The sequence below is a fragment of the Ambystoma mexicanum genome, chromosome 8 (genome assembly GCF_040938575.1).
Source record: "Ambystoma mexicanum isolate Mex_15411 chromosome 8, UKY_AmexF1_1, whole genome shotgun sequence".
NCBI lineage: Eukaryota > Metazoa > Chordata > Amphibia > Caudata > Ambystomatidae > Ambystoma > Ambystoma mexicanum.
This window is the reverse complement of record NC_090929.1, coordinates 137,026,778-137,054,080: the sequence shown is the minus strand read 5'-3', so window position 1 is coordinate 137,054,080 and position 27,303 is coordinate 137,026,778. Positions and strand designations below refer to the sequence as shown.

The 27,303-nt window shown below is 47.9% G+C and overlaps 1 protein-coding gene across 10 annotated transcripts in view; it reads left to right on the top strand.

Annotated features, from left to right (window-relative positions):
• Positions 1-25,505, top strand: part of FBXW2 (F-box and WD repeat domain containing 2) — a 434,117-nt gene extending 408,612 nt beyond the window's left edge. For all 10 annotated transcript variants that reach the window (XM_069609490.1, XM_069609495.1, XM_069609489.1 and 7 more), the window contains one exon: positions 24,614-25,505. In XM_069609490.1, the coding sequence (XP_069465591.1) occupies positions 24,614-24,902 (289 nt within the window). In that variant the 3' untranslated portion in view covers positions 24,903-25,505. The remainder of the gene's footprint in view (positions 1-24,613) is intronic.
• The last annotated feature ends 1,798 nt before the right edge of the window (positions 25,506-27,303 follow it).

The following is a 27,303-nucleotide window of genomic DNA, read 5'->3' as shown; positions in this document are numbered from 1 at the left end:
TTGTCCTGATGTCTGGGAAAGCGCTCATTCGCCCGTGCGCTACGTGCGGGTTGAAGAAAGTGTATGATGGGGACGGACATATGGATTGCATATACTGTCTACACCCTCATCATTCGGCAGACAAGTGCAACATATGTAAGGGCTTCTCCCGGAAGACTCTTAAAGATCGAAGTCGGCGACTAGTGGCATGCTTAAACGATGGAGCGGGGCATACCTGCCTTCGGAGGTAGGCTCCACGCGCAGCGTGGCCTCAGCGTCAAAATCTTCAGGGGCCCTGCGCCACTCGACATCGTCGGAACCCCCGGTGAAAAAATCACGACCGGCGGAGAAGGAATCATCGAGAAGCCATTCTAAGGAGTCCTCGCCGAAGAAAGCCTTGTCATCCTCATCGTCGACGAAGGACAAAGGAAAAGTCGAAATCCTCCTTGGGCGATCACCACAGATCGACCTCGAGTCGAGAAGCGGAGGTCAAGTTCGGAAATGGCAGGAACGCCTCGGGGACCTACACGACCACCACCGTTGGCGACGGCACGGCAGTCTTCGACCCCTTCTCTGCCACTGACACCATTGGTCTCAACTATTCTTGGACTGCAGATGGTGACGACGACAGGGCCAGCTTTATCCTCGTCGACGGAGATTCCACAAGAGGCCTGGCGACCAGAAGTATTCGACCCAGTTTTGCCGGAGACCCTTCTGCAGCAAGAGGCGGCCGTGTCGGTGTCCTCGGGAGATGCGGATGTGAGTAGCTGGCCCTGCAGACCTCGGGTTCTGAGGAATTACCAAGCCTCTCCGGGGGAGCCAGCTTTCCGGGGTCTACCCCTCTTCTTAATCCGCAGTCCCTCTTTTCGCTGGATGTTTTATCCATGTTACAGACTTTGTTGAAGACACTGGACGAGAGGCTACCTCAAGCAACTCCTGCCAGGAACCGAGCCCGTCTCGTCGGCCACCTCCATCAATCGGCAGTGCCCGCGGGTGAAGACCTCTCAGCTGCACGCCATGAGGAGGGAGAACTGATAGATTCGGACTCGGACAGGAGAACCTTATCGGATGTCTCACTTCCCCCCTCCAGGGATCCAACCTGGGAGTCTGAGGTGGAATTGGAAACCCCGAGAAGCCCAGCCCAGGAAGAGGCGAGAAAGGACTCTTTTCTTTTCGATCACATGGGAAAGAGAAGGTCAGTGTTCTCCGTACCCATCCTGGATCATGTGTGGCAGGAGGGGTTGCAGACCATGCGTCACCCTTTCTCGGAACTGGCAATAAAAGGTCGCCTGGAGAACAAATGTAAGGCCCCAGAACCTACCCCCAAGTGTCTGTCCTCCCAACCAACCCCTGACTCGCTGGTGTCAGCGGCGGCGGCGAGAAAGGCGAGAGCCCAGCACAAGTGCATGAACCCCGACCACCCTTCCCCCCCAGAAGACAGGATGCCTTTGGCAAAAAAAGTGCTGTTGGTAGGAGCAACCACAGTGAAAGCGGCCAACTCTCTGGCTATAGTAGCCAAATACGACAGAGATGTGGCACCGCCTGGCACCTATGCTGGAGCATCTTCCGGAAGAACATCGCAAGGCGGCGATGTTACTCATCAGGGAAGGTGAAGAGGCCTCCAATCATGCCATAAACATTGCGGTGGACCTCACAGAATCAGGGTTTAAACAGGTGAATAACGTGGTGGTTCTACGAAGGCAAACATGGCTAAAATGCACCAACTTTAGACTGAGGTGCAATACAAGGTGCTGGATATGCCTTTTGAAGGAGATCTTCTGTTCGACGAGAAGGTGAACGAGGCCCTGGACACGGCGCGTTCCTTAGGTGCCCTCCAGAGTGGTCGAAGTTTCAGGTCTTTTCGTCCCTTTAGGTGAGCATCGGGAAACTCCAGATTCTCTGCATCGAGAGACAGATCCTTCAGTAGGCCGGCGTACCCCTCCCAGGGATGCAGACAGGCTTCTCAAGCGGCAAAACGTCGCCGGGACTACCAGACCTCCAGGACGAGAACAGGTTACTCGTCGACGAGAGATAAGCAGACCAAGGACCAGCAATGACGGGCACTGGAATGTTCTAGGAGGCTGAGTATCGTACTGCATCAACGAATGGGAGCAAATAACAGATCAGTGGGTGTTGGACACAGTAAGGTACGGACATTCCCTGCAATTCAAAAGCACCCTCTGCACATTCCACCGGTGTTTGTAGCTCAACCCCATCTGAGCGTGTTGCAGAAGGAAGTAGCGCTTGTGCTACAAAAAGGTGCTATAGAATTGGTTCCGTCGTCGCAGAAGGGTCAAGGGGTTTATTCCTGCTACTTCGTGGTGAAAAAAAACAAACGGAAAATGGCGTCCCATTCTAGACTTGCGCGATCTCAACAAGACGTTGAAAAGCCTAAAATTCAAGATGCTCACGCTCCAGGAAGTGATCCGATTTAGTTCAGGAAGGGGATTTTCTGGCGTCTCTGGACCTGCAGGTCGCATACTTCCACATACCAATGTGTCGGCGACACAGAGTTCCTAAGCTAAGGTTTGTGGTAGGACGGACTCACTACCTGTTCACAGTATTACCTTTTGGGCTGAAATCCTCTCCCAGAACCTTCACGAAATGTTTGGCCCCAGTGGCAGCCTGGCTGAGAAGGCAAGGTCATCATGTGTACCCGTATCTCGACGACTGGTTGGTGAGGGGTTCCTCCCCTATGTCGACTCATACAAGTTTGCAGGCCACCATGCAACTTTTACAACGGCTGGGGTTTGCAGTAAACTTTGAGAAATCTTGTTGACGCCGTCAAGAAGCTTGGTCGCAATTCGAGACCCAGTCAGGGGTTAGTGAGGCCATCTCTCGACAGAATCACCAAACTCAATCAGTTGGCAAGTCGGCTGAGAATCAATACCAGACTATCAGTGAGAAAATGTGTCGATTCTGGGCGCTATGGCGTCCTGCATTCCTCTAGTGGGCAACTGCCGCCTGTTCATGAGGCCGGTTCAAGAGTTCCTGGCGGACCGGTGGACGCAGGCACAAGGGCTCTGGTCAGACAAGCTGACCGTCGATGACGACGAGCTCCTACGAGCTCTTCAGTGGTGGCAGGGCTTTCAGAATCTATCCAGAGGGGTAGCCCTACAGGAGCCGGAGTTTCGGCTAACCATAGTGACGGACGCATCCCTAACAGGCTGGGGGACACACATGGCACTCTACAAACGCAAGGTCGTTGGTCCCGGAGGGAATCACTCCTGCACATCAACGTTCTGGAACTGAGAGCAGTGCGCTGGGCCTTGAAATCTTTCCTGCCGCACATCAGAGGGTCCATAGAGATAATATTGACAGACAACACGACGGCAATGTTTTACTTAAGGAAGCAAGGGGGCATACGGTCCAGATCCTTTCCATCGAGGCTTAGAAGGTGTGGCATTGGGCTCTGAAACACGATATATCCATCGTAGCTGCTCATCTCCCTGGAGTAAGGAAAGAGCAAGTGGACTCACTCAGCAGAAAAAAATTGACCAAATACACTAATGGGAGATGGTGTTCAGTTGTTGAAGGTCTTCGAGAAATGGGGACAGCCTCCCATGGATCTCTTCGCAACGAAGAGGAACAAGAAGTGCGAGATGTATGCCAGCTGGTGGCCACAGGAAGGTTCTCTGGGGGAAGCATTCTCCTTCCCGTGGACGGACAAGTTCTTCTACGCTTCCCCCCTTGCCCCCCCCCTCCCCGTTCCCTCTTATATGGAGGAGAACTCTGCAGTGGATACGCAGGTACAGGTGCCGGGTCATCCTAGTGGCACCGTGTTGGCCGAGGCAGCCGTGGTTTTCCGACCTGCTTCACCTGTCAATAGAACAACCGTAACGTTCCCGAAGGTTCCCAATCTCCTGTCCCGGGACAAAGGAACAGTGTGGCATCACAATCCAGACACTCAATCTCACAGCTTACCTCCTGACTTTTCGGAATTTGGTGCCTTGAGCATTTTGTCGGATTGTTGGAGAATCCTGCAAGCAGCACGGGCCCCTTCCACCAACAAGTCGTACGCATGTAAGTGGAGGAGGTTCTATACGTGGTGTCAAGGACAACCGGGAATGCAACCTCTAAGGGAAACTCTGGAGCAACTTCTACCGTATATGCTACACCTGGAGAAGAGCCGATTATCTTTTTCATCAATAAAGGTACACCTGGCGGCCATCTCTAGGTTCACGAAGAGGAGGCAGTCGTCTCCCTTGTTTAGTGACGGGCTGGTGAAACACTTCATGAGGTATCTGTTCTGAACATTCCCGCCGATTTAAACGTTTCCACCAAAGTGTAGTCTTAATGTGGTGCTAGCAGGGTTAATGAAAGCACCCTTTGAACCAATGGCCACATCGTCTATGAAGTTCTTGTCATGGAAATTGGCTTTTCTAATAGCTATAACATCAGCTAGGCGGCTCTCAGAATTGCAAGCATTGGTCGTAGACCCGCCGTACCTATGGTTCTTTAAGGGCAAAGTGGTTCTGTCAACTAATCCTCGTTTCATTCCAAAAGTTCCTACGGCTTATCATAAACACTCGTCCATTGTCCTGCCTACCTTTTTTGCGACACCCTCATCGGCTGCGGAAAAAGTCCTCCATACCTTGGACGTGAAGAGAGCTCTAAAATGTTACCTTCATCGGACTCAACAACTTAGATCTACGTAGCAACTCTGCATTGCATATGGTCCATCGGCGAGAGGAAAAGCAATTTCAAAACCAGGACTGGCCCGATGGGTCTCGTCGACGATTGCCTTCTGTCATTCCAAAGCGGGAAAACCGCTACAAGGGCATCCGAGAGCTCATTCCACGAGGGCAACTTCGTCTTCAACGGTGTTGTGGGCAGGAATCCCGCTGGCAGACATTTGCCAGGCGGCATGGTCAGTGCCTCACACGTTTACCCACCATTACTGCCTCGAGCAGCAGCAGGCGGACGATGTACAAATGGGAAGAGCAGTCTTGCGCCATCTGTTTCAATAAGGTAAGCCCTTTTCAGGAAGGGTCTGTACTTATTTTAGCATATGTATATATAGATATTGATATGTGCATGTACATTTGCGTATTTATACGTTTGCAGTTATACGTAAGCATGGTTCGGTATAGGTATGCTTAGGAGGGTGCCGGATTGCATTCACACCTCCCCTTTTCAGGATCACTGCTGTATATTCTATTCTAAGCATGTGAATCCATGAAAGATCCAATGCTGGGGAAGGGAATGGTTTCTTACCTCTAACTCCATTTCTCCAGCATTGGTATCTTTCATGGATTCACATGCGCCCGCCGGCCTCCCCAGAATGCAATCTACTTGTATAACTAGGTTTTCACCCCATTCTGCTTTGGAGGGGTTGAAATCTGAAGGGAGCCGTGGGGGGCGGGGCATTTATACCGCTACGTCCTAGTGGGGCATGCGTGGGCAGCCCCAAAAACAACGTAGATGGGACACACAAGTGTCGGAAGTTTTCCTATGGGAAACGGCTTTATAAGTGAACCGAGGGTTATCAGTCTGTCGACGGGGAATATTCTAAGCATGTGAATCCATGAAAGATACCAATGCTGGAGAAATGGAGTTACAGGTAAGAAACCATGCCAATCTTTGGCGGTTGAACATATTCCCAAAGGGGAGGAACGGGATGGTTTTCTTGCCCTCGTTCAGGATGGCAAGGATGTTGTGTGTGAATCCGTTCAGTCGGGTCTGGACGTGGCAGACTGTCAGCTGGTCCATGGCGGCGAGCACCATGATGCGGTTTGCGTGGTTGCGGAAGTCGGGGTTGCTCCTGATGAACAGTTCCAGCTTCTCAACATGCCCTTCGATGGTGACCATCTTTTTGGCAGCAAGGCTGACGAGAGCCTTGAGAGGTTGCAGACCTCCAAAGCTGCAGCAAAGTCGTTGAGCGCTGCAGTTCGTCAACCTCCGCCTTTTCGTCCTATGGGACAGCAATGGAGGGGAGGTTGCTTTCGATACTACTCTACCTTTGGTAGATCGAGGGTAGCTGCCAGTCAAAGGGGCCAACGTGGAGTACCAGAGGTGGTAAACAAGGTACTCGAGGTGCCAAAGCCACTCAGGCAGTTGCCTCTTTGCCCTCGGGCACTGCCGCAGCCGCTTAAGCTCAGTCATGAGGCTATGTCCCATGGTTCGCCGGTTGGGGGAAGGCTGGCGAAGCATCTTGTAGAATGGCGTGCCATTACTTCAGGTGTGTGGTTTCTGGAGATCATAGCCCATGGCTACTGTCTTCCTTTCCGGCCGAGGCCTCGCGACAATCCACCGAGTAAGCTCTCTTTGAAGAGTCCGGATCTGCTCCTTGCGCAGGAAATCAAATCCCTGCTGGAGAAAGGCGCCATAGAACTGGTGCCTGTAGTGGAGAGGAACAAGGGATGGTATTCCCCATATTTTTTGATCCCGAAAATACAGGGGGATTGAGACCCATCATGTACTTGCGTGGTTTGAACAAGCTCCTCAGGAAGGACACGTTAAAGATGGTTACTCTCTCAAGTCCTCCATGCCCTTCAACTTCAGGACTGATTGGTGTCTCGACCTCAAGAATGCTTACTTTCATGTGCCGATTCATCCCAAGCACAGGAACCTGCGAGTCGCCAACTGCGAACCTCATTTTCAGTTTCGGGTCCTGCCGTTCGGATTGACCTCCGCCCCGAGGGTCTTCACCAAGCTCATGGTGGTGGTGGCAGCGTATCTCAGGAAAGGGGGGATTCACGTCAACCCCTACCTGGACGATTGGATGTTCAGGGCGCGCTCTCCTGAGCAAGTCCTGGATCATCGGTCAGTCACCTGCCACTCCCTTCACAAGCTGGGCTTCTCCCTCAACTTAGTCCCTCTTGACACCTACCCAGCGGCTCCAGTACATCGGAGCAGTGCTCGGCACATCTCTGGGGCAGTGATGCCCTCCCCAGGTGAGGGCTCATCACATTCTGCAGATGGTGGACAAGTTTCAACGTGCCCAGAGTCTCCTGGCGTTGGGTTGCTCGGCCTCATGGTATCCTGCATTCTTCTGGTGCCAGAGGCCAGGCTGCGGATGAGATCTCTGCAGTGGGCTCTCAAGATGCAGTGGTCGCAAGCCTCCGGCAGGATGTCGGATCCCATTCAGGTGCTGCCCTCGGTCGCCCAGGATCTTCTGTGGTGGGCCGTCAAAGGCAATCTGATGAAGGGGGCTCCATTTTAACGATCCTGGCCGGAGGTAACGATCGTGACGACGCATCTCTCACGGGATGGGGAGCTCATGCCAACGAGTTGACAGTCAGCAGTCGTTGGTCTCCGTCGGAGTCCAGACTCCATATCAATCTGTTGGAGCTGAGGGCTGTCAGGCTAGCCCTGAAGGCTTTTCTGCCGTCTCTGCGGGGGAAGAATATCCTTATTCTGACGGACAATACAGTGGCCATGCACTAACTCAACAAAGGGAGGTGGGGGGGGGGGCAGGGTCTCTACCTTTGTGCAGAGGGGCGATGCACCTCTGGTTCTGGGCCATCCAGCAGGAAATTTCGATCTCAGCAGTTCATCTGGCCGGAGACGAAAACGAGGCGGCGGACACTCTGAGCAGACAGAGCACGGTCTCTCACGAGTGGGAGCTGGCTCAGGAGGTTCTCTTGGAGATCTTTGCCATTTGGGGGACCCCACAAGTGGATCTCTTCGCCACCAGTGTCAACCAGAAGTACGAAAGATTCTGCTCGCAGGAATTTCCTCCAAGAGGAGCCTTGGGGGACACGTTCGTAATGGAGTGGTCCTTCCCACTGCTGTATGTGTTTCCTCCAGTCCCTGTCATTCCGCAAGTGCTGCAGAGGTTACTGAGGTTCGGTTCCCGAATGATCCTCATTACTCCGGCATGGGCCAGGAGAGCCTGGTACCCGGACCTTCTTGACTTGTCCATCTGCTCTCCACGCCGTCTTCCCTACCGAGACGATCTGCTCTCACGGGAGGGGGGGGTCAGGTTCTCCATCCAGAGGTCAAGTCTCTCAGCCTTCATGCTTGGTTTCTAAAAGGTTGAGGTTGAAGGATTGGGACCTCCCTGAAGACGTGATGGAGGTGTTGCTTTCGACACGAAGGCCTGCAACAGTCCCTGTGCCGTTGCCGTTGGAGAAAGTTCTGCAACTGGTGCAGGGTAAAGAATGTGGATCCTTTTTCAAGTGCCATTCCTGTGGTTCTGTCTTTTTTGCTTTTGTGTTGGCCCACAAGGGCCTGCAAATGGGTACCATTAAGGATTAACTGGCGGCGCTGTCCATATTTAAGTGCTAGACTGAGGAGTGTTTTTTTCTTTTTAAGATTCCTTTTGATTTCTCAGTTTCTGAAAGGGCTCACTAATGTGTTTCCACCATCACCTTTCCAGGTGCCGGGTTGGGATTTGAACTTGGTGTTAGTTTCTGGTGGGAGCTCCGTTTGAGCCTTTACATTCTTGTCCTTTGAGACAGTTGACCTTTAAAACTGTATTTTTGGTTGTGGTTCCTTCCGCTCGCAGAGTGAGTGAGTTGCAGGCACTATCCGCCAAGCTACCTTTCACGGTGTTCCATAAGGACAGGGTTGTCCTTAGGGTTCGTCCTTTTCTTCCGAAGGTTGTGTCGGACTTGCATTTGAGCCAGAAGGTCATTCTTCCGGCGTTCTATCCTCTGCATCCTGGTAAGGTAGAGGAGAGGCTCCATAGGTTGGATCCTAGGAGAGCTTTGTTTCTACATCTCACGCATGTCCCGGGTCAGAGTGGACTATCTGCTCTTTGTAGGATACGATGGAAGGTGTTTGGGACAAGCGGTTACTAAGCAGACCTTGTCCAGATGGATTATCTTGACAATCGCTGAATGTTATCGGTTGACGAGTAAGGACCCTCCAGTAGGCTTACAGGCCCATTCTACTAGGGGTCTAGCTGCCTCTACCGCTCTACAGAGGGGTGTTCCCATTCGTAACATTTGTGAAGCAGCCACATGGGCCTCTGTCCATACTATTGTAAAACGCTACTCCCTTGATTCTATCCATGGGCAAGATTTGGCCTTTGGCAAGGCGATACTCTATTCTTCAATTTGATTGGGCATTCTAAAATTCTAAATTCTTTTCCCACCTCCATACGTTGGTACTGCTTTGGGAGTCTGTCATAGATGCGGAATACGTCAGAGGACACAATCCCTTCGAAGAACAAGTTACTTTTTTACCTGGTAACGTTCTTTCAATGGGATGTTCCTCCAACGTATTCCACATTGCACCCTACCAGCCTGCCCCTCTACAGAATTTCTTATGTGATTGCAGCTTACGTTTCCGCAAGGCTTTCTGTAGTCATACTGGCAGAAGATTGGTGCCACACGTTCTGGGAAAAAACTACAACTGAGGATACGGGCGTCGTGCGTCCTACTTATAACATCCTGTGACGTCGGCTCGAAAATGTTTCCGAAGCAGCACAGCTGTGGTGATTACCTGTCATAGATGTGGAATACGTTGGAGGAACATCCCATCGAAAGAACGTTACCAGGTAAGAAAGTAACTTGTTCTTCTCTCGGGTTAAGTAAAGGAGTGAATAATGATGAGTACCTAGTATTGAACAATCAAAGATGCAGAAAGCATATGCAGGACGAAGCAACCAAGTCTCCAGAGGCTAAGAGCAGTATTAGCACCCAATATAATTGAATGAAATAACATTAAATAAAAGGACAGAATGAACAAAATCATGGGCTCAAAACACGTGGTGTAAGACATAAAAAAAGGCCTATTCATAAAGCTCTAGATGCATATAGCAATTACCTTCCCTCTCTTGAAAGTTCTGAAGAGAACAGACAGCAAGGTCAACTACAAAGAATCAGCCTTGGCTTGGGGCCTTACTGATGAGAGATGGTAGGCTAATTAGCTAAGAAAGGCAGTTGTTTGATGTTCCCCTGCACCTGGGTTTCGTTGCTTACGTGCTGACAAGTCGAATTTCCAAAGTTGGAAGAGTGTCAATCAATCAGGAGGGCCTAAGTAATGGTGAGCTATGCATTGTTGCAAAACGCTATCCACTGCTGGTATTCTATTAGTATCTGTATTATACATAGTTAGCGGTTGTTCAAGGCGTGCCTACCGGATAAGGGGCAGCCAATGATGAAACTAACAATTACATTCACTTTTTTCATTATTTTTATTTGTTTGGTTTAAAAAAAGACCTTTACAAAAATCAAAAAAACATGACATTAAAAAAATGTATATATCATATAAGACAATAGACATAATTACCTAGAAAAAAGAAACACTAAAGTATAACATAACATAGCCTACAGACAGCAATAATGATATCACTACGGAAAGCTCATACTCTAAAATAAAAACCAGTCTTCTCTAAATATTTTAAAACATTCAAAAATAGTCTAGACTACAGCATTTCCATTAAAGCCTTGATCAAAATGTCACTGCACAAATTCATACATTTAATAAAAGCTGCCACCGTTAAACCTTCTGAAATATTCTGAATGTTCAAACAACTATTCCATAGGAAATCATCTTCCACTAACATGTGCTTCAATACAAATGGGTCTTTAAAAACATCTTCTTACGGTCATTCAGCGCATTACAGTGCAACACTAAATGCCTAATTGTTTTGAGAACTGCATTTGTATTGCACAATCTACAGCCACTATTTTCTTTAGTGATAACGGTTCTCCTTAGTAGGATTTCCTTTGTTAGAAACAAGTTCCAACGTAGCTTTAATACATTTGTTCTATAGAAACAGTTGTGAAACTGTTAACAAAAAGGAGAGCATCCCTCGTCTTTTATGTTCATGTGACAAATAGTTAATAAAGGGATGTGAGTGAAATAGATATGTCGTGTTAACCCAATCTTGATCCAACAGGGCCCTTTTAACTTTAGTCTGGTTTTTGATTAATATGGTATTATCCATTGAAATTCCGGAGAACAGTTCTTCACATTTCAAACCAAACCGTAAAAAAAACTGCAAATTCCTAGACCAATTCTTAAACAATGATCCCAAATCCTCATAATAAATTAGTCATAGGGGAGATCATTTTAGAGTATAGTAGTAATGCGTGCCATCGGACGCAAACTCTTAATGAAGAAATTCCCAGCTTAAATCCAATAGCTGCTAAAGGTATTACACTTGGAGCCTTCAGTACTCTGCCACAACTTGGCCTCTGTTTGGTCCAATAATTTAAATATGGTGTCGTCATATAATTCAAGATTATGAGTTTTGGGACGATTTTCCCCTCATACAATATTAAAACCGCTTTAACGGATAATCTACCAAATTTTCTATCAATCTTAACTGCTTTGTTTTTGCTTTGTTTTCTGCAACAAGATCTCACAAATGTTCTTCAGGCCAGGTTGGTCACTGAAGTGCAAGCCTAAATAGATAAAACTAGCGGTTGTCTTGATTTTAGTTTTTCCCCAAGTTCCAGGAACAGCTACCTCCCTCCCTTCCTTCCTTTTGAAATGGCCAAGATCCTGGTTTTAATATTAATTAATAATCCATTATTTTTGGCATATTTTGAGAAGGAAACTAGGAGTCTCTGCAGTCCAACCTTTTGTGTTATTTAACAATAGAAAATCCTTGGCATAAGCCATCCATGATACTTTACACGAGCCCACTGTAGGGATAATCATACCCACCTACCGGAGGTGGTCAGCCACATCAGACATGTATTGGTTAAACAACCAAGGGGCTCAAACACAACCCTGTCCTACATAGGAACGTATCCTATTGGACTGGCCCCTTCTTGGTTTAGTTAAACCCGACTAGCTGAATTTTCATAAAGGCCTATAAGAAGCTGCAATAGCCCTTCCGGCAGAACCCAGCTATCTTAACTTCACCCACGATCTGTTTATGGTCAAAGGCCGCAGATAGGTCTATTGAGGCCAAATGGGTACAGCAACAGGGATCTGACCAGGCCGTCCCTTGGCGGGATCTCACAACAAGAGCATTCATATTTGTTGAATAAACCTTACAGGGGCTGTTTTCTAGTTTATCTAGCCTATGAGAAGTGTCAGCCCATTTCTCCAAATGGGTTAAAAGTAGTGAAGCAAAGATCTTAGTCAGCATCAATTAAGTCAATAGGTTGATCATTTTTAGGTTCCAACCTACTGCCTTTCTTGTGTATAGGTACTAGGTACTATGTGGGCAGTGCTCCACGAATCTGGAAACACTCCAATGCTGACTATACTCTGAAATTGCAAAGAAAGCACATTAGCCCAATTAAACACATCAGCCTTAAAGGTTTGTGCCAACGGCGCGAGACTTTTTATATTTTGTCAATAGATATTTAATGTCTACAATGTCGAATTCAAAGCGATCAGGTGCTATCAAATTCAATCGTCCTAAGCACGTCATTGACTTTAAGGTAAAGTTCCATATAGGTCAGCAAAGAACTCAATCCACTGATGTTCAGAAACCGCATTCAATTCATTAATATAAAGGGTCCAAAAGGCTGCCACATTGGAGTTGACCAGAATTCGGATCATGCCCTCAGCATCTCGCTGCATCATATTGGCTCTTCTACACTTGCAAAAGTTCCTATATTTTTATTTTACTTTCTCGGAAAGAGCTAATCTCGACTCCAGGTTGATGGTGAAAGCTTTATTTTTCCTAATCTCTACCCTCATGTTCCGTTAAACCAGAGCCATATGCTCCTTATAACCGTGTAGGGTTTAGTTGATCTAAAATTGGGGTTTGCTCTTACTCGGTTGACCATTTCCAAAAATGAAATCGTCAAAATGGTTGGCATTAAAGACCTCCATCTTCCACTGCAACTAGGTAGATGGAATAATGCGCTGGAGGTCCAAATTCATAATTGCAATATTAGGCTTAGTCCATCGAATGGCGATGCCTGCAACTGTAGATCTAAGTTGTACCCTAGTGGTACAATTATTGGACTATCGAATTTGGCTTTTAAAATGCCATGGTCACTCCAATCATTCCTAAAAACATTGAAAATGGTGGAGCAATTTAATAAACAGCAGTCAACAAAGATCTAGTCGAGAGTCAATGAACTGGCGCCTCTGTACTATGTTGGACAGTTGGGTTTAATTTCCATGGTCGCAACCATAAAGGGCATTAAGCCCCAACACCTCCATGGCCAAGCATCAACTGTTGCCTGATTGAGATTTAAAATTCTGAGGAAGCATTTCAGAGAGGTCATATTCCAGATCTTGTGGAGGAACAGTTTGCATTGAAGTCTCCTGCGACAGTGACCCTACCCTTGGGGTTAGAGGCAGTACATGATTGGGCAAATTCAGTAATGGTTTTTAGAAAGTCCACTGCTAGTAATTTAGTAGTAGTTATAGCTGTGCTTTGTTCAATCAGTGGAGACAAGATAGACGGACAAAGTTATTAAAAAGGTCTCCATTACCATTGGGTCTTGCGATAATCGCTGTTTCCTTGGTTTTCCTAAATAACAGCAATTCAATTTTGAGGCTTTTGCCTTAGATTGTTTAGTAGCTGGAAGAATGAGGGAGAGCTTTATTGCCACGATGTCGGCCTCAGAGTGGTCAATCGCGGATGCTATCGGAGCTACTTCCTTAGCTCATACGTTATGGGTTCCATTTATTGTAATCAAACCACTCTGTACAGATACGGCTGGATACGGCAATAGTAAATCTTCCCCAACTGTAAGATGCTGAGTAATCACTGTTGCTCCTACGTCCCGTCCCCTTTCCTCAAAACTTATGGGACATTCCATCCTGTGGGACGGGACCGGAGCACTTTTGTAAAAAGCATCACATTTTTCAAAAATGTATCCTTCTCTTTTTACGTGGGGTACCGCATGTGGCCGTAACACCGCCCTCCTTAGCTCCCCCCTCGGCGTCGCCCATCAGTCATTTTCTCCGTGTGATAGAGGCTGGACGCACTTGCATCTTTGGGAGATTTTTTTTCCTTCCAGTATCCTTCTCTCCAGCTCCGCTTTGGCGGTTGCGTTGTCAGTCTATGCCGGTTTATTTAGCATTTCCTTCTTGTTATTGCAAGCGATGCTTCGCTCGGGTGGATCCCCATCCTCTTTGTTTAGAGTTTTTGGGTCTGGATCATCGGTGGGGTTCTCGTGTTTTTACTGCGATTCCCTCTCGGCTCGGGAACTTCAACGTCATCTTGAGCGGTGGGAGGTGGTGTTTCAGCGCGATCCTCCTCCGCATTTTCAGAGTTTCATTGACAAAAAGACGAAATGCCTGGTGAGTTCTTTCGTTTTTAGGGCACCCCGATCGGGCGACTCCTTCCTGGGGGTCTTCCCGGTCCGGGATTGGCTTCAAAAGCTCTATTACCCGGGTTCCCCCTGATGTGCCTTCCAGGCCTAAAAAAGATACCAGAGATTTCTCTGAGGGCTTCTGTAAGCGGCCTACCAACACCGGATTACAATCCGAGCCCCCTTCTGTGGGTGCTAATCGATACCTCAGTTCTACTGAGGCAGTGGGAACCAGAGCTTGCTTCGAGGGCTCCTTGTCTGGAGCTTCCCATACAGACACCGGGGCTCGCCCTGAGGCCTCTGTAGAGGCTTTCTGTACCGAACCAAGGTTTGAGGACCCTCTTGAGGGAGCTGTTACCGGATTCTGTTCCGAGGTTCCTCTCTCGGGGACTAAGGTGACTGACCGAACTGAGACCTGTCAAGGTCTTGACTGTGAGGTGGATTCCTCAATGTTGGCGTCTTTATGGTGATACCGGTTCTGTTGAGGGGGGCACAGAGTGAGGTCGCCGACCGAAATACCTCTTATCGGCTCTGTCGAGGTTCCTCTTCTAAAAGCTAATTTGGCTAATAGTATGTCTCAGAAGCATCTTAGGCCGCACTGTACCGGCTCTGCCGAGGTTCCTTGTGTTGAGGCTAAATTCAAGGTCCCTGACCTGTCTGTGGTGACTCCTGCCTCTCTCTCACACGTGACGCAGTCAAAATGGCGCCCGTTCCCGCGTGAACTACGGTGCCCATTTTGGATTCCTCCCTTACACCTACGCCATCGGCGTCGGGTGCTGGGAGCGTGTTTTCAGGTGAACATGGACTTTCTGGTGCAAATCGGTTTTGTCCAGTTTATGATTGGAATGCTCGGATGCCATTACGGCACACGGTCTCGCTGCCTGCTAAATCTGCTCCGTTGATCTATGTTGATCCGGCTGGAGGAAGTCCTCCTTGGCACCCCTCTCCCTTACTGCCTTGGAGTTAACCCTCTCACGAGCGGCCTCTCCCCACTCCAATGCCTAAGCCTTTGGCAGAGGATGCCTTTTTCGGGAAGTTTCAGAGGCTCATTCACTCTGACCCCATGAAGGAATATTTCAGAGGTCTTTTTAGGGAAATCTGCCCTTCAGCGCCTACTCCGGTGCTGATGGTTCCAGCCGTAGCACTGGTGGTTCCGGCAGCTGTTCCATCTCTACCGGTTGACCCACCTCCAGCCCTTGCACCCCTGCCCCCCTTGTCTCCAATATACATGTCTTTGGCAGAGCCAGATGTGATGCAGGTGGATCCGGACTTGTCGGATGACACGCATGGGGATCAGGATAGCGAGGACCAGCCCCGCTCTGTTAGAGCATTCCATGACCGGGTTCTGGACATCTCTTCTGGATGTGCCAGTACCTGAGGCACCTGCTCCCCAAGAGGGGGTGCTTTCTGGGGCGTTCATATCGTCTCCTCAGGAGCGTACCAGCTTGTTCCTCCAGAGGGACGTTTTGGTCGAGGTCCGCAAGGTCTGGGATAAGCCACTCTCTGGACTTCACGTTAACAAGAGGATTGACGCTTCGGAAGAGGTAGCCTTAGCTTCTTTCCTGCTTCCTTCCTCCACAGTAGTGGCGGCTGCCACGCTACAATCGAGATCGGCTTCCATGTTTTCTACAGCGGTCGCTCAGGTGCTGGCCAAGGAGGACAAGTTGCTGGACTCCTTGGGGAGAAAGATCTTCGCTAATTCGGCCCTGCAGTTGCGCCAGGCGAATGCAGAGCTCACCTTAGAGCGGACAAGCTGGATGATTTTAAAGATGGCTTGTCGGATGCCAGGGTTCTGGCACAGTATATGCTCGAGGCCGCAGCTCATCCTGTTGACACCTCGGCTCAGGGCCTCATGCTTGGTGTTGACGCCTCTCGTCAGGCTTGGCTTCATGCCACAAAGTTTTCTAAGGAGGTCCAGGATAAGGTTCTGGACCTGCCTTTTGACGGGAAGGAGCGGTTCCATTCTTCAACGGATGAGGAGCTGACCAAGACTAAAGACAGCACTCAAACAGCCAAGTTCCTGTCCGTGTTGGTGAAGCCGCTGTTCAAAGCTCAAAGAACTTGATCTCAGCCTCGGTCCTCCTCTGGTTTTCTAGGGTTTCTGGATCGGAGGAAACGCAGGGTCGATCCTCCATCTGGGAACTCACGTCGGAAGCAGCAGCGGGGCTGATTTTTCTCTCGGTCCTCTGCCTCCTCTTCAGGACAGGATCAAGCGGTCTCTCTGCCGAGAAGTCAGCTAAATTATGTTTTTCGGCACGAGACCCCGGTGGGAGGGCGCATTGTGTCTCACTGGGAGGCGTGGCAGACCATCACCGAGGATCGTGAGTCTTGTACATTGCTCGGGCGTGCTTCCTCTTGCCCCTTCCCCCTACCCCACCCATCAATCCTCCCTTCCAGTAGTCGTGGACACCCTCCCTCAGAGGCAAAGTACAGAATCTTCTGGATCTCAAGGCGGTGGAACCCGTTCCCCCTGGGGTAGCGAGGGGAGGGCTTCTTCTCCCGTCTGTTTAGTGCCCAAACCCAACCAGGCTGGCCTGTGCACCATCCTAGACCTTTCCCAGTTCAACCTTTCTCTTCCCCAAGAGAAATTCAAGATCACGCCCGGTCAGATAAAGTCCTTTTTACAGAAGGGTGATTGGCTCAGCGTGGTGGACCTTCAGGATGCGTATATGCATATCCTCATTTGGAGTCCGCATCGGAAATACCTGCGGTTTTCCATGGGGAAGAAGCATTTCCAGTTTCGTGTGCTCCCGTTTGGTCTCAGCTCGGCACTGCGTGTCTTTACGAACATGTTTTTCATCGCCGCTTTTCTTCGGCTACAGGGTATCCATGTATATCCGTATTTGGACTGGCTGCTGCGCAGTCGTTGTCCCCTGAAAGCCTCGAGCAACCTTCAGTCTCTCCTCCAGCTCCTGTTCCAACTTGGACTGTCAGTGAACTGGCGGAAATCCTCCATGACGGTCTCTCGGGACTTGATTTTTCCCGGGTTTTCGTTGCAACACGATCAATTACAGTGGGTATCTCGGAGAGCATGTCAGCCTGGTGGTTCCAGAGGCTTCTGGGATTTGCGCGTGCTGGCTCTTCCTCTTGCTAGCCTCAAGATGAGGCGGACGCAGATGGCTCTTCGGAGCTCATGACTTCAAGCAGTGGATCCAGATTCCAAAATGATACCGGTTCCACCTTTCATGAGGACGGACCTCTTGTGGTGGTTGTCTCTCAGCAATCTGCCGGTGGGCGCTCCTTTCCAGGACCCTTGCCTACTATTGACTGTCACAACGGATTCCTCCCTTCTGGGTTGGTTGCGACATTGGATCATCTTCAGGTTTTCAAACTTTGGTCGCCACCGGACAGGCGGCTTCATATAAATTATGTGGAGCTCCTGGCCATTTTCCTGGCGCTGAAAGCATTAAAACCAGGCATTGTCAACAAGGTGGTCCGTGCCCATACGGACAATGCGGTGTCCATGTTCTATATCAACAGACAGAGGGGTACCAGGTCTCCTCTTGTAGATCTTGCCATTCAGATTTGGGAATGGGGCATTCAGCATGGTATCTGGCTGGTAGCAGTACACATCCTTGGCCAGCTGACTGTCACTGCAGATGCCCTCAGCTGACTAGCAGTGGTCAGCTACGAGTGGGAACTGAACACAGAGATCCTCTTGGATATTTTTCCATATTGGGGCACTCCAGAAGTCGACCTCTTTGCGACATCGACAAACAGGAAGCTTCCTCTGTATGCTTCCAGGAACGGGCTTGGAGCATCCTCCCTGGGAGATGCTCTCGAAATTCCATGGCACAACATGAGGGCCTATGCTTTTATGCCTCTTCCTCTGATCCATCGGGCGCTTTGCAAGCTAAGGAACACAGTGAATTGCTCCCTCCTGTTCATAGCCCCTTGGTAGCCGGCCAGGTTTTGGTGTTCGGAGCTTCAGCATCTATCGGTGTGCCCGCCGCTCAAGCTTCCGCTGGTTCCCGATCTGCTGCACCAGAACCATCAGCAGCTGTGGCACCCCTCCCCACAATCGTTCAGTTTGGTGGCCTGGTGCCCGAGTTCAGATCTTTAAAGCGTTTCAATTTGTCCGCGGATAACATGCACATTATTCAGGCAGCCAGGAAACCCTCGACAAGATCTCAGTATAAAAGTAAATGGCTACAGTTTTCCCACTGGTGTTTAGCTAGGCAGCTGGACCCCAGGGAGGCTACTATCGACATGGTCCTGTCTTTTGTCTGAAATCTGGCACAATCAGGCATTCATGTCTTGCAGGACTTATTTGTCGGCTGTCGCCGCTTACCTGTCCACTGACCAGTGCTCTTTTTCACTGATGAATCCGGTCATTAAAAGGCACTTTGCGGGCCTATTACATCTTTACCCTCCTGTTCGCAACCTGCATCCAATGTGGGATCTGAATGTGGTCCTTACGGCCTTGTGTCATAATCCTTTTGAGCCCCTGGCTACTGTCGATTTTAAGTACCTTTCGTGGAAAGTGTCCTTTTTGATTGCTGTGACTTCGGCAAGACGTGTAAGTGAGCTTCAGGCCTTGTCGGTAGAGCATCCATTCCTTGCTTTTCATAAGGATAAGGTTGTGAAGCGGACGAATCCCTCCTTTCATCCAAAGGTGGTCTCTGATTTTCATTTGAATCAGTCCATCTCATTGCCTGTCTTCTTTCCAGACTCTGCCTCAGAAGCTGAAAGAGTTCTGCACTGCCTGGACGTTAGAAGCGCCCTTAAGTTCTATCTGGACAGAACATCTGAGCTTAGGAACTCTTCGCAGCTTTTTGTGACCTTCTGAAATCCACGGGGAAAGCCGGTCTCGAAAGCGACCATCTCCCGATGGATTGCTGCCTGTATTTCTGAGGCGTATACCATCCAGGGTCTTCGGGCCCAAAAGGGAATTCATGCTCATCTTATGCGGGGCAAGGCGGCTGCCGTTGCCTTACAAAAATATGTTAGCTGGGAGACCATTGCGAAAGCGGCTACGTGGGCTTCACCATCGGCTTTTTGTAAGCATTACTGTCTGGACCAGAGCTCCACTGCTGATGCTCAGTTCGGTGAAGCTATGCTTAGGAACCTGTTTCAGTAAGGAGTTTCCATCCACCTGTAATTCCTGTGAGGAGTGCTTGGGAATCTCCCATAAGTATGGAGGAAAGGGGACGGGACGTAGGAGTATAATTAAGTTACTCACTGTAGTGACTACCTTACACCTAGTCCATAGTCCCCTTCCCCCATGCGCACGCCCATCGTCGCCTCTAATAAGTTTCCTGTTATTGCTTAAAGGTCTCAGACCTGGTGATAGAAAAGAACTGATGGGCGATGCACTGGGCAGAGCTAGGAGGGCGGGGTTACGGTTAAAAGAGAAGGACACATTTTCAAATAATTTGATGCTTTTTACAAAAGTGCTCCGGTCCCGTCCCACAGGACGGAATGTCCCATAAGTATGGAGGAAAGGGCACTATGGCCTAGGAGTAAGGTAGTCACTATGGTGAGTAACTTAATCCGGCGGTGAACAGAAACAATTGTCACCGAAGAGTCGTCAATCACTGTACCTGTTGAAGGAATACGCATTCCCTGGGAAGCCAAACCCCCAGCTCCTTTAAGTATCAGCTGACCCAAAATCGGTTGAAGATGGCAACTTGATCCCAATGCATCAAGTTTGCCATTGACCTCAGTCATGATTAAAGTGTTAGCTTTCAACTCATTCCATTTTCTGTCATATAGGGTCACGAAAGAACTCAAAACCATGTTTAGCGCAGACATGTTCAGGTGGGTCAAATGAATTCTCTCATCCACCTCTCTGTGTATGATGCATTGCGGCGCCCCATGATGGATCAACTTCTTCAATAGATGTATGTTCCCATCTGGGTTATTGGCAATAGCATAGTTGTCAATAATATTAGTTAAGTCTGTCGGAGTGCCTGGTTGAGATGGGTCGCAGGTTTTCTGAATAACACTTCCAGCAATGCAGTCGGAAGTGGGGCCAGAATACTGATTATTTTCCAATGCAGATCTGCAAATTCTATTATGCTAATAACAGTAAGATCTTTAATCTCTGCCGTAGCACACTGGGCTGTCATGGAGTGATCCAGGATTGTAGTTCATTTCACAGGGATAATGGATTTGATTTCCGTACTGATCCAAATAGATTTAGCATAGTAATAGTTAGCAATTCTCTGAACCACAATTGGCGAGTAAATGGAGCCAATCTTGGGCGTGTAATGAATCTGGTGTGGTCCCAGTGCATTTGAATCCTGGTTTGTTTACTTCCACATTCAGTGTGCCGGGAATCGGTGCAGGAATCAATGGAGGTTGAGAACAAGTTCCGCTCAAATTTTGTATTAAAGAGGCCACAATCTGTTCCTCTTGAGAGTTCGGTAGTTCATTAAGTTTTTACTTCAGAGAATTCTCCAAAGTCACAGGCTCATTCTGTGCATTGTGGGGCTAATAGTTCTAAATGGTCCTCCATGGCTGATTGACTTCTGAGGCCCAATCTCATGGTCCCTCATTGAATTTAAGAGTAACACGGGATACCTAGATAACCCTGCAGTCTCTAGCATACCGTTAGCAGTAAAGCTGATTCTGCAGCCCATATATCAGCCGGCAGCACTCGCAAGTATGTTGGAGTCAGTAGATGTAGGTGTAGGGCAAAGCCCTTCGGCCGCTGGCCCGCGGACTGCAGCCTGCACAACACACTTGGCGCACACTTTGCAGCCCGCTTTGCGGGAAGGGATGTAAATAATGCTGCAGCGTGTAGGACGAGCTCCAAGGAAAACAGCGAGGAAAGACCTGCAGCAGGTTCTGCAGACTGAACACACTTGGCACTTCAGGTATATATGTTTCCCTAAGCAATCCCTCCACCTAATAGGTTTTACTGTGTGCCACGTAGGATGACCTCATAGCTGACGTACATCGAGGTATAAAGTCTTATGTGTAATGGAGATGAGTGTGTGAGCTACAATTTGTTTGCCAGGTTTCCCTACTTTATTGAATTAATAATAAAGTAGTATTTTGCCATATTCTTTGAGTCCGGTTATTTCGGCCTGAGGTCATTTATTTGGTAATCCCATTCGGCACTTGCAATGATCCAGGTGCTACTGCACACAAACATGCTAAGTGGTGTTATGTGGCTAAACAGGCCTGCATTGATGGCACCAGTCTTGCTATGTAGTCTTACTGTGGCCTGGCATTTTTTACTGGGCATCAAGGGTAAGCATACATAAGTGTTATTTGGCTAGTCCGGCCTACATTGGTGCAGCCAGTCTGGCAATTTTTCTTACTGTGGCATGGCATTCTTACTGGCCAAGCCACAGGAGTAATATCTTATAAGGTAATACTGGCCTATATTGGTGCTGCCTGCATCAACAAATATGGGCACAGTCTGCATGAAAATGATTTTCATACTGGAATCTATTCTGGGTAAAGGTCTCGTGTACATGTGTTTGAAAATTCTCCTGCACTGTTGGTGGCTTGCATCTATTTTTTTTTTCATGTGCTATGATACAAAAAAGATTTCAATATATGTGGCTTTTTACCCAATTTTCATAGAAAGTTGCTGTAAAACGCACAATTTTAACACATTATTTAAAAAGAATTCTCAGGGGTGAGGGGCGGGAGGTGGAGGTGGACCTCTCAAACCCTCCTGGGCAGCTTCAGCCTCCCTCGTTAGGCTTGATCGCTCATGCATTTCAAGGTAAACATATACGTCCTTCCAATAAAAAATAAATCACTAGCCGCCCCTGTGGAAGAGGATACATTTGAATTTTTGGGGAACTATACGTGTATGCTTTTCATCTGCAGCGTCTCATCCATGGTACTTTCCTGAAGTTACAGCAGTCCGGAACTGCTCTTTAATTCTGATAACTCTGTGATGGCCAGCCAGGTTCTGTTTTTCCGACCTTAAGAATTTGGCAATGTCCCAGCCTGTTCACCTTCTCTTGTCTCTGGGGGGAAATAGGGCACATTCTCTTTTGGCCATTGGTGTCCCTCTGAAATCAGAAGCTACCTCCTAAAGCCACCTTCAGTAGAATCATAATGTAGTAGTGGTGGTGCACAGCCATAAGCTTTTCGATCCAATAGCTATGCTGACTTTTTAAATTGGTAACTTGAAAGACAGGGTTTTAGTAGCCATTATAACAGATCTAAGTGATCCGACCACGGCTGATTTTTGCCGCGGTCGGGACGTTCGCATGAGAAAGGTGCGAACTACCAAAAGTTTGCACCTTTCACATGCGAACACACGTACACTACGGGCGCTGCAGGGGTGTCCGCCGCAACCCCTGCTCACTATACGACACATTATAGTGAGCGGGCTGTTGCGGTGGACAGCCCCCGGAGTGTCTATTTTTTTACCTGCAATGCTACCACCAAAGGCTCGAACCTTTGGTGGTAGCATTTTTAAATCTAATTGTTCATGCAAACCATTAGATTTGGTCAAAAAGTACAAACCCATTACAACCGGTAAGCAGATTAACGAGCTCCAAGCCTTCTAATTTCAGAGATACAGTAGTCCTTCGGATTCACCCCTCCTTTGTTCGACATGTTATCTTGTGATTCCATTTCAATCAGGGCACTTCCTTACCAATCGTCTTCCCTAGTCCTGTGTCAGATGCAGAAAGGATCCTCCACTAGATTGTTTGTCACCTTGAGGGGCACCAACAAGCGTAATAAGGACTCTAAAGCTTTCATTGCCTGGAGGAGTCGCCCTCTTCCAAAGAGTCTTCATGCATGTGCAATACATGCAAAGGTGGTGTCTGTCTTCTCAGGGTCATGTCCCCGAGACATGTTTACCAAAACAGTAGCTTCAAACGCTCCTTTGGTTTTTTGCCATTATCACGTTCTGGACAGCAGCTTCAATTCAGATGCACAATTTGACAGTCAGTTCTCAGAAATGTGCGTGACTAAATAAGCTGTAGGTCCATCCTCCGTTGCGATCCGAGTGGGCAAGAATATCTCAAAAGTATGCAGCACATAAGAGCAAGAAAAGGTTACTGAAAGTGGTGACTACTGTGCTCCTACTCCATAAGCCAGTTTCCTTCATACTACAGCCCACCTTCCCCTCTAAAACCTAAGCCATCAGTTAGGCAACTACCTATGTGGATGGAAAAGGGCTTGAGGGTGAGGCCTGGGGCGGGGCTTGGAGAGGCAAGTTAAGGTTTCAAAATGAGGAAAGGACTAGGCAACAAAAAACACTCCAGTCCCATGCCTGTAGGACAGAATGTCCCAATATGATGGCAGAAAATGTACTATTGAGGAGTACAGTAGTCACTATGAATAAGTATGGTTTTATTTAGTCACTATTGGATCTTCTGCTACTATAAGTGGGAATGCCCCATTCAGGAAGCCAGGAACCCCAACCAATGCTCCGTAAGCCTGGTGCTACACTCATATGCTACAACTTTTGCACTTCTAACCTTACTCTACCCATAGGAATGTAAACTTGCATTTACATGTGAATGGGACTTCTGTATGTATCGCTTTTCCCCACTGAATCTCCACACTGAACTCCCACCACCACATTCCTCTTCTTTGGAAGCCCTGAAGTGAGTCGCTTTTCATTTGTGCATTGTCTGTAGTGTCTTCTATTGTGCTTAACGCTGCTTTCAGGCTTCTCAAAGCCCTATATTGGAAGAGGAAAAGGGCAATAGAGGGAAGGAGGGGCAAGTGGAAGAGAGATCAGGGGACAGAGAAAAGAAACATTTGTACCCAGGGAAAGGCCATTAACCAATCGGGTGGCTGGAACAGCAGGCAAGAATATACATTCTCCGACATGCTGTTTCAGCCATTCTTGCCTTACCACTGTCCTCCACCCCCTCAAACCAAACCGAAACCTTTTCCCCAACCCTTCCCTCCCTCCCTGCTTAGCTACAGGCCTAAGATTAATGCTCCAGCCCGGCGCACCTCCCACTCCGGCCACCGCCATAGAAATGGAAGAGGTACTTGGTCCCTTTTCCCTATTTCAGTGAGCATCTTGGTTTCTTTATACTATGTTTCCTTCAGAGATTGGTGTCGCTTACAGCAGCCAATCTTTGGAGAGAAAAAAGAAAGCCGTTCGCAACACGGATGAACTCTGGGGTGCAAATGGCTTTCACACCCGGCGGGGGGGCGGAGGCATGGCCGGGACCATGGCTCGGGCTAGCTGGCGGGCTGTTACCAGCCATGTCTGCCCTCCCGCCGTGGCGTGAAAACCATAGAGTTGAACAGTAAACCAGTTCTTAATTAAGGAGCAGAGTTCAGGGGTGCGGGTAACTTGGGCACACAGTCTTGCTGTTCCCTCCCTCTTCCCCAACAGCACTAAGGAGCAAAGGAAGCAGGGTGCATGTAACTATTAAGCAGCCATTGGACACATCTTGATCCTGTCACCCTATTCCGACAAGTTGCTTATATGATGCAGTCTATTGTAAGAATAGCATTTTAAGAATAGTAGAGTTCTACAAAGTGTTCTCATGTTTACTTTAAAATGTGTATGCATGTATAACTGATATTTTCCCCAACTTTTTTTTTTTCTGTACTAGAATTATCAAGATTCCGGATTCCGCCAACCTGTCCTTGCTTGGCTTTGGAGAGGTGTTTGCCCTTTTATTTGATAATCACTACCTGTACATTATGGATTTGAGGACAGAAACCCTGATCAGCCGCTGTTCACTGCCCGAGTACAGGAAATCCAAGAGGGGCTCGAGCTTTTTGGCTGGCGAAATCTCTTGGCTAAATGGACTGAATGGAGAAAATGACTCTGGACTTGTTTTTGCCACAAGTATGCCCGATCACAGTATTCACCTGGTTTTATGGAAAGAGCATGGCTGAGGATGCGCCCACAGAAGAGTGAAATGCATCTTTTTATGGAACAATGGTGCTGCTTGCTTCAAGAGCGTCCACAGGAGCAGACTTTGCATGATCCAAAGTTGCACACATTATGGTATCATCATGCAATGCACAATCATTTACTTTTAGACATGACTTGTGGATGAAGAAAGGATGTTTGGGTTATTTTATTGACTGAGTGCGAGTTGGCATGCTCATGTTACACAGCAGAAGTCCATTTCTCTTCAATTATGGTTTACTTGATATTGAGCGCTGGGATACACCTGTGCGTACTGAAGAAATGTGTCAAGGGACATTGAACGTACATGCTGAAAATAATCTGGACAGAAATAATCACATGCAAAACAGAGTTGGTATTTCACGATATCTCATTTTCTCGAATGCGAGCCGAGTGTACATTTCTTGAACTTTTAGTCATATACAGTTTTTACACGTTTGTTTTATGCAGTTTGCACTCCAACTGACTTGAAACCATTTGGCAATAAGTCTGTTGTTTCCTTGCTTCCTCTTTGCAGAACAAAAGTAGATTTCATTCAAATACAGAAGTCTTTCCCTATTTTGAATAAATTAATCTTTCCATCGAAAGGGTGGTCCATTCTTTAACTATTTATCGTCAGCAGCAACGCTTTCCTGGTCATGTTTTGTATTTGTTCTGTGTTTTTAAAAAAGTGCTATTTGCAAAGTTTAAAGTTGTAGCCAGGTACACCGATGCACTATTGAAAAAATTATGTGATAGATTCTTCAATTTTTACCCAGGTGAATATGTATGAATGGGAAGACTTGACATTAGGAAAATATAGAACTAACAGTGTTGTAAATGGCTGCACTGTGTAAAAAATGTTTGGATGAGTAATTTGAAAGTAGTTTAGACGGTTTGTAGTGAACAGTCACATGTTAAGAGAATGAATCCTTAGAGTGACCTTGGGCCTCATTATAACACTTGCCAGTTCGGAAAAAACGGTGCGGGTAAGCTTACCGGCACCGTTGTTTCCAGACCGGCAAAGTAAAAGTCTGGCGGGCGGGTATTACCGGTTCCAGTGTTTCTGTGGTCCCCATTCCCACATGGGAATGGGGAACAACATATAATCAGCACCTGACTTTCCGGGCGCTGGGGTTGTAATACCCTGGTGTTACCGGCAAGCCAGGCGCTGGTAACTGTTTGCGGGTCCGGCGGCTACCTGACAGTTTTACCGGCACGGTTACCGCCGGACACGTAATGAGGCCCCTTATCTTCACCCAGAGCCTGTCTCATCCTGTGCCTTTGTTTAGTTGGAAAGTGTAACTTGAAGGGCCATTGTATATGAACCAATCAATGATGTTGACTATTCATACAAATGTGTAATTTTGCTAAAACAGCCCTGCTATTTTAAACTGTATCCCGTTCTACATTTGGTAAGTAAAGCTATGCATATGTCTGATTGTGCTTTCAACTAGAACAGTGAGTAACATTCAAACACTTGTGAGATGGACCTTTAATAACCTTAACCCAAAGCAGGCATACCACTTAAGAAGCAAGCGCACGTTTGTACGTAAAGCAAGTTTAATGTACAGTCGTCCTGGGAGGGACTAGATGACACTGTAGAGTCAAACTAACCCGAGTATCCCCGAATTACACAAGTTGACACATTATATACTTTTTTGCAATAGTTCAAACACTCCCATATATTTTATTACAGTCTCCTCCCCCCCCTCCCCCCCACACCAACCCCAGCATGTGATTGGTCAAGATCTATACAAAAGAAAAAAATCTTTCTCCAATTCCCCCGTTCTCATTGGTCACAATTTTAACTACCATCTTAAGCTCATGTGTAAAACGCACTCTGTCTGTGGTAGGTCGCGACATCCTCATAGTTACGCATTCACATACAAACATCTATTACTAGTATTACTATGCTGGATACATATGCAATTTCAACATCGCACCAACTTTGTGCACCCCCGGTCACACACAGGGCGCGCACAACGTGAACCCTTCTTCCTCATTGGGACCTTTCCTGTGCACCCCCACACACTTCTGCAAGGCACCCAAGCACATTTAGTATTGTTTAACCATCAATCCTGTGGGCTTCCAAATTGGCAAAGTATTGTGAATGGTGGAAAGCATTGTGATAACATTCATAACAAGTAGCTTTCTACACTGTATTGTTGAATACACTTCCATCTGTTCTGACTTATGCTACCACAAAGCGCTGAGTAGATTTAGCTTTTTGTGATTTATTCGATCTAGTTGATTCATTACTGCAAGAAAATGCCTGGCCGTGTTCAAAGGCATCAAAAACATTGCTGACGGGAAGTAACAAGTCAGCGAGTTTCAAATGCCAAGCCCATCAAGTGGCTCCTGCATCTCGGTACGTAACAGCTTGATTTCCCTTTAAAGCATCAC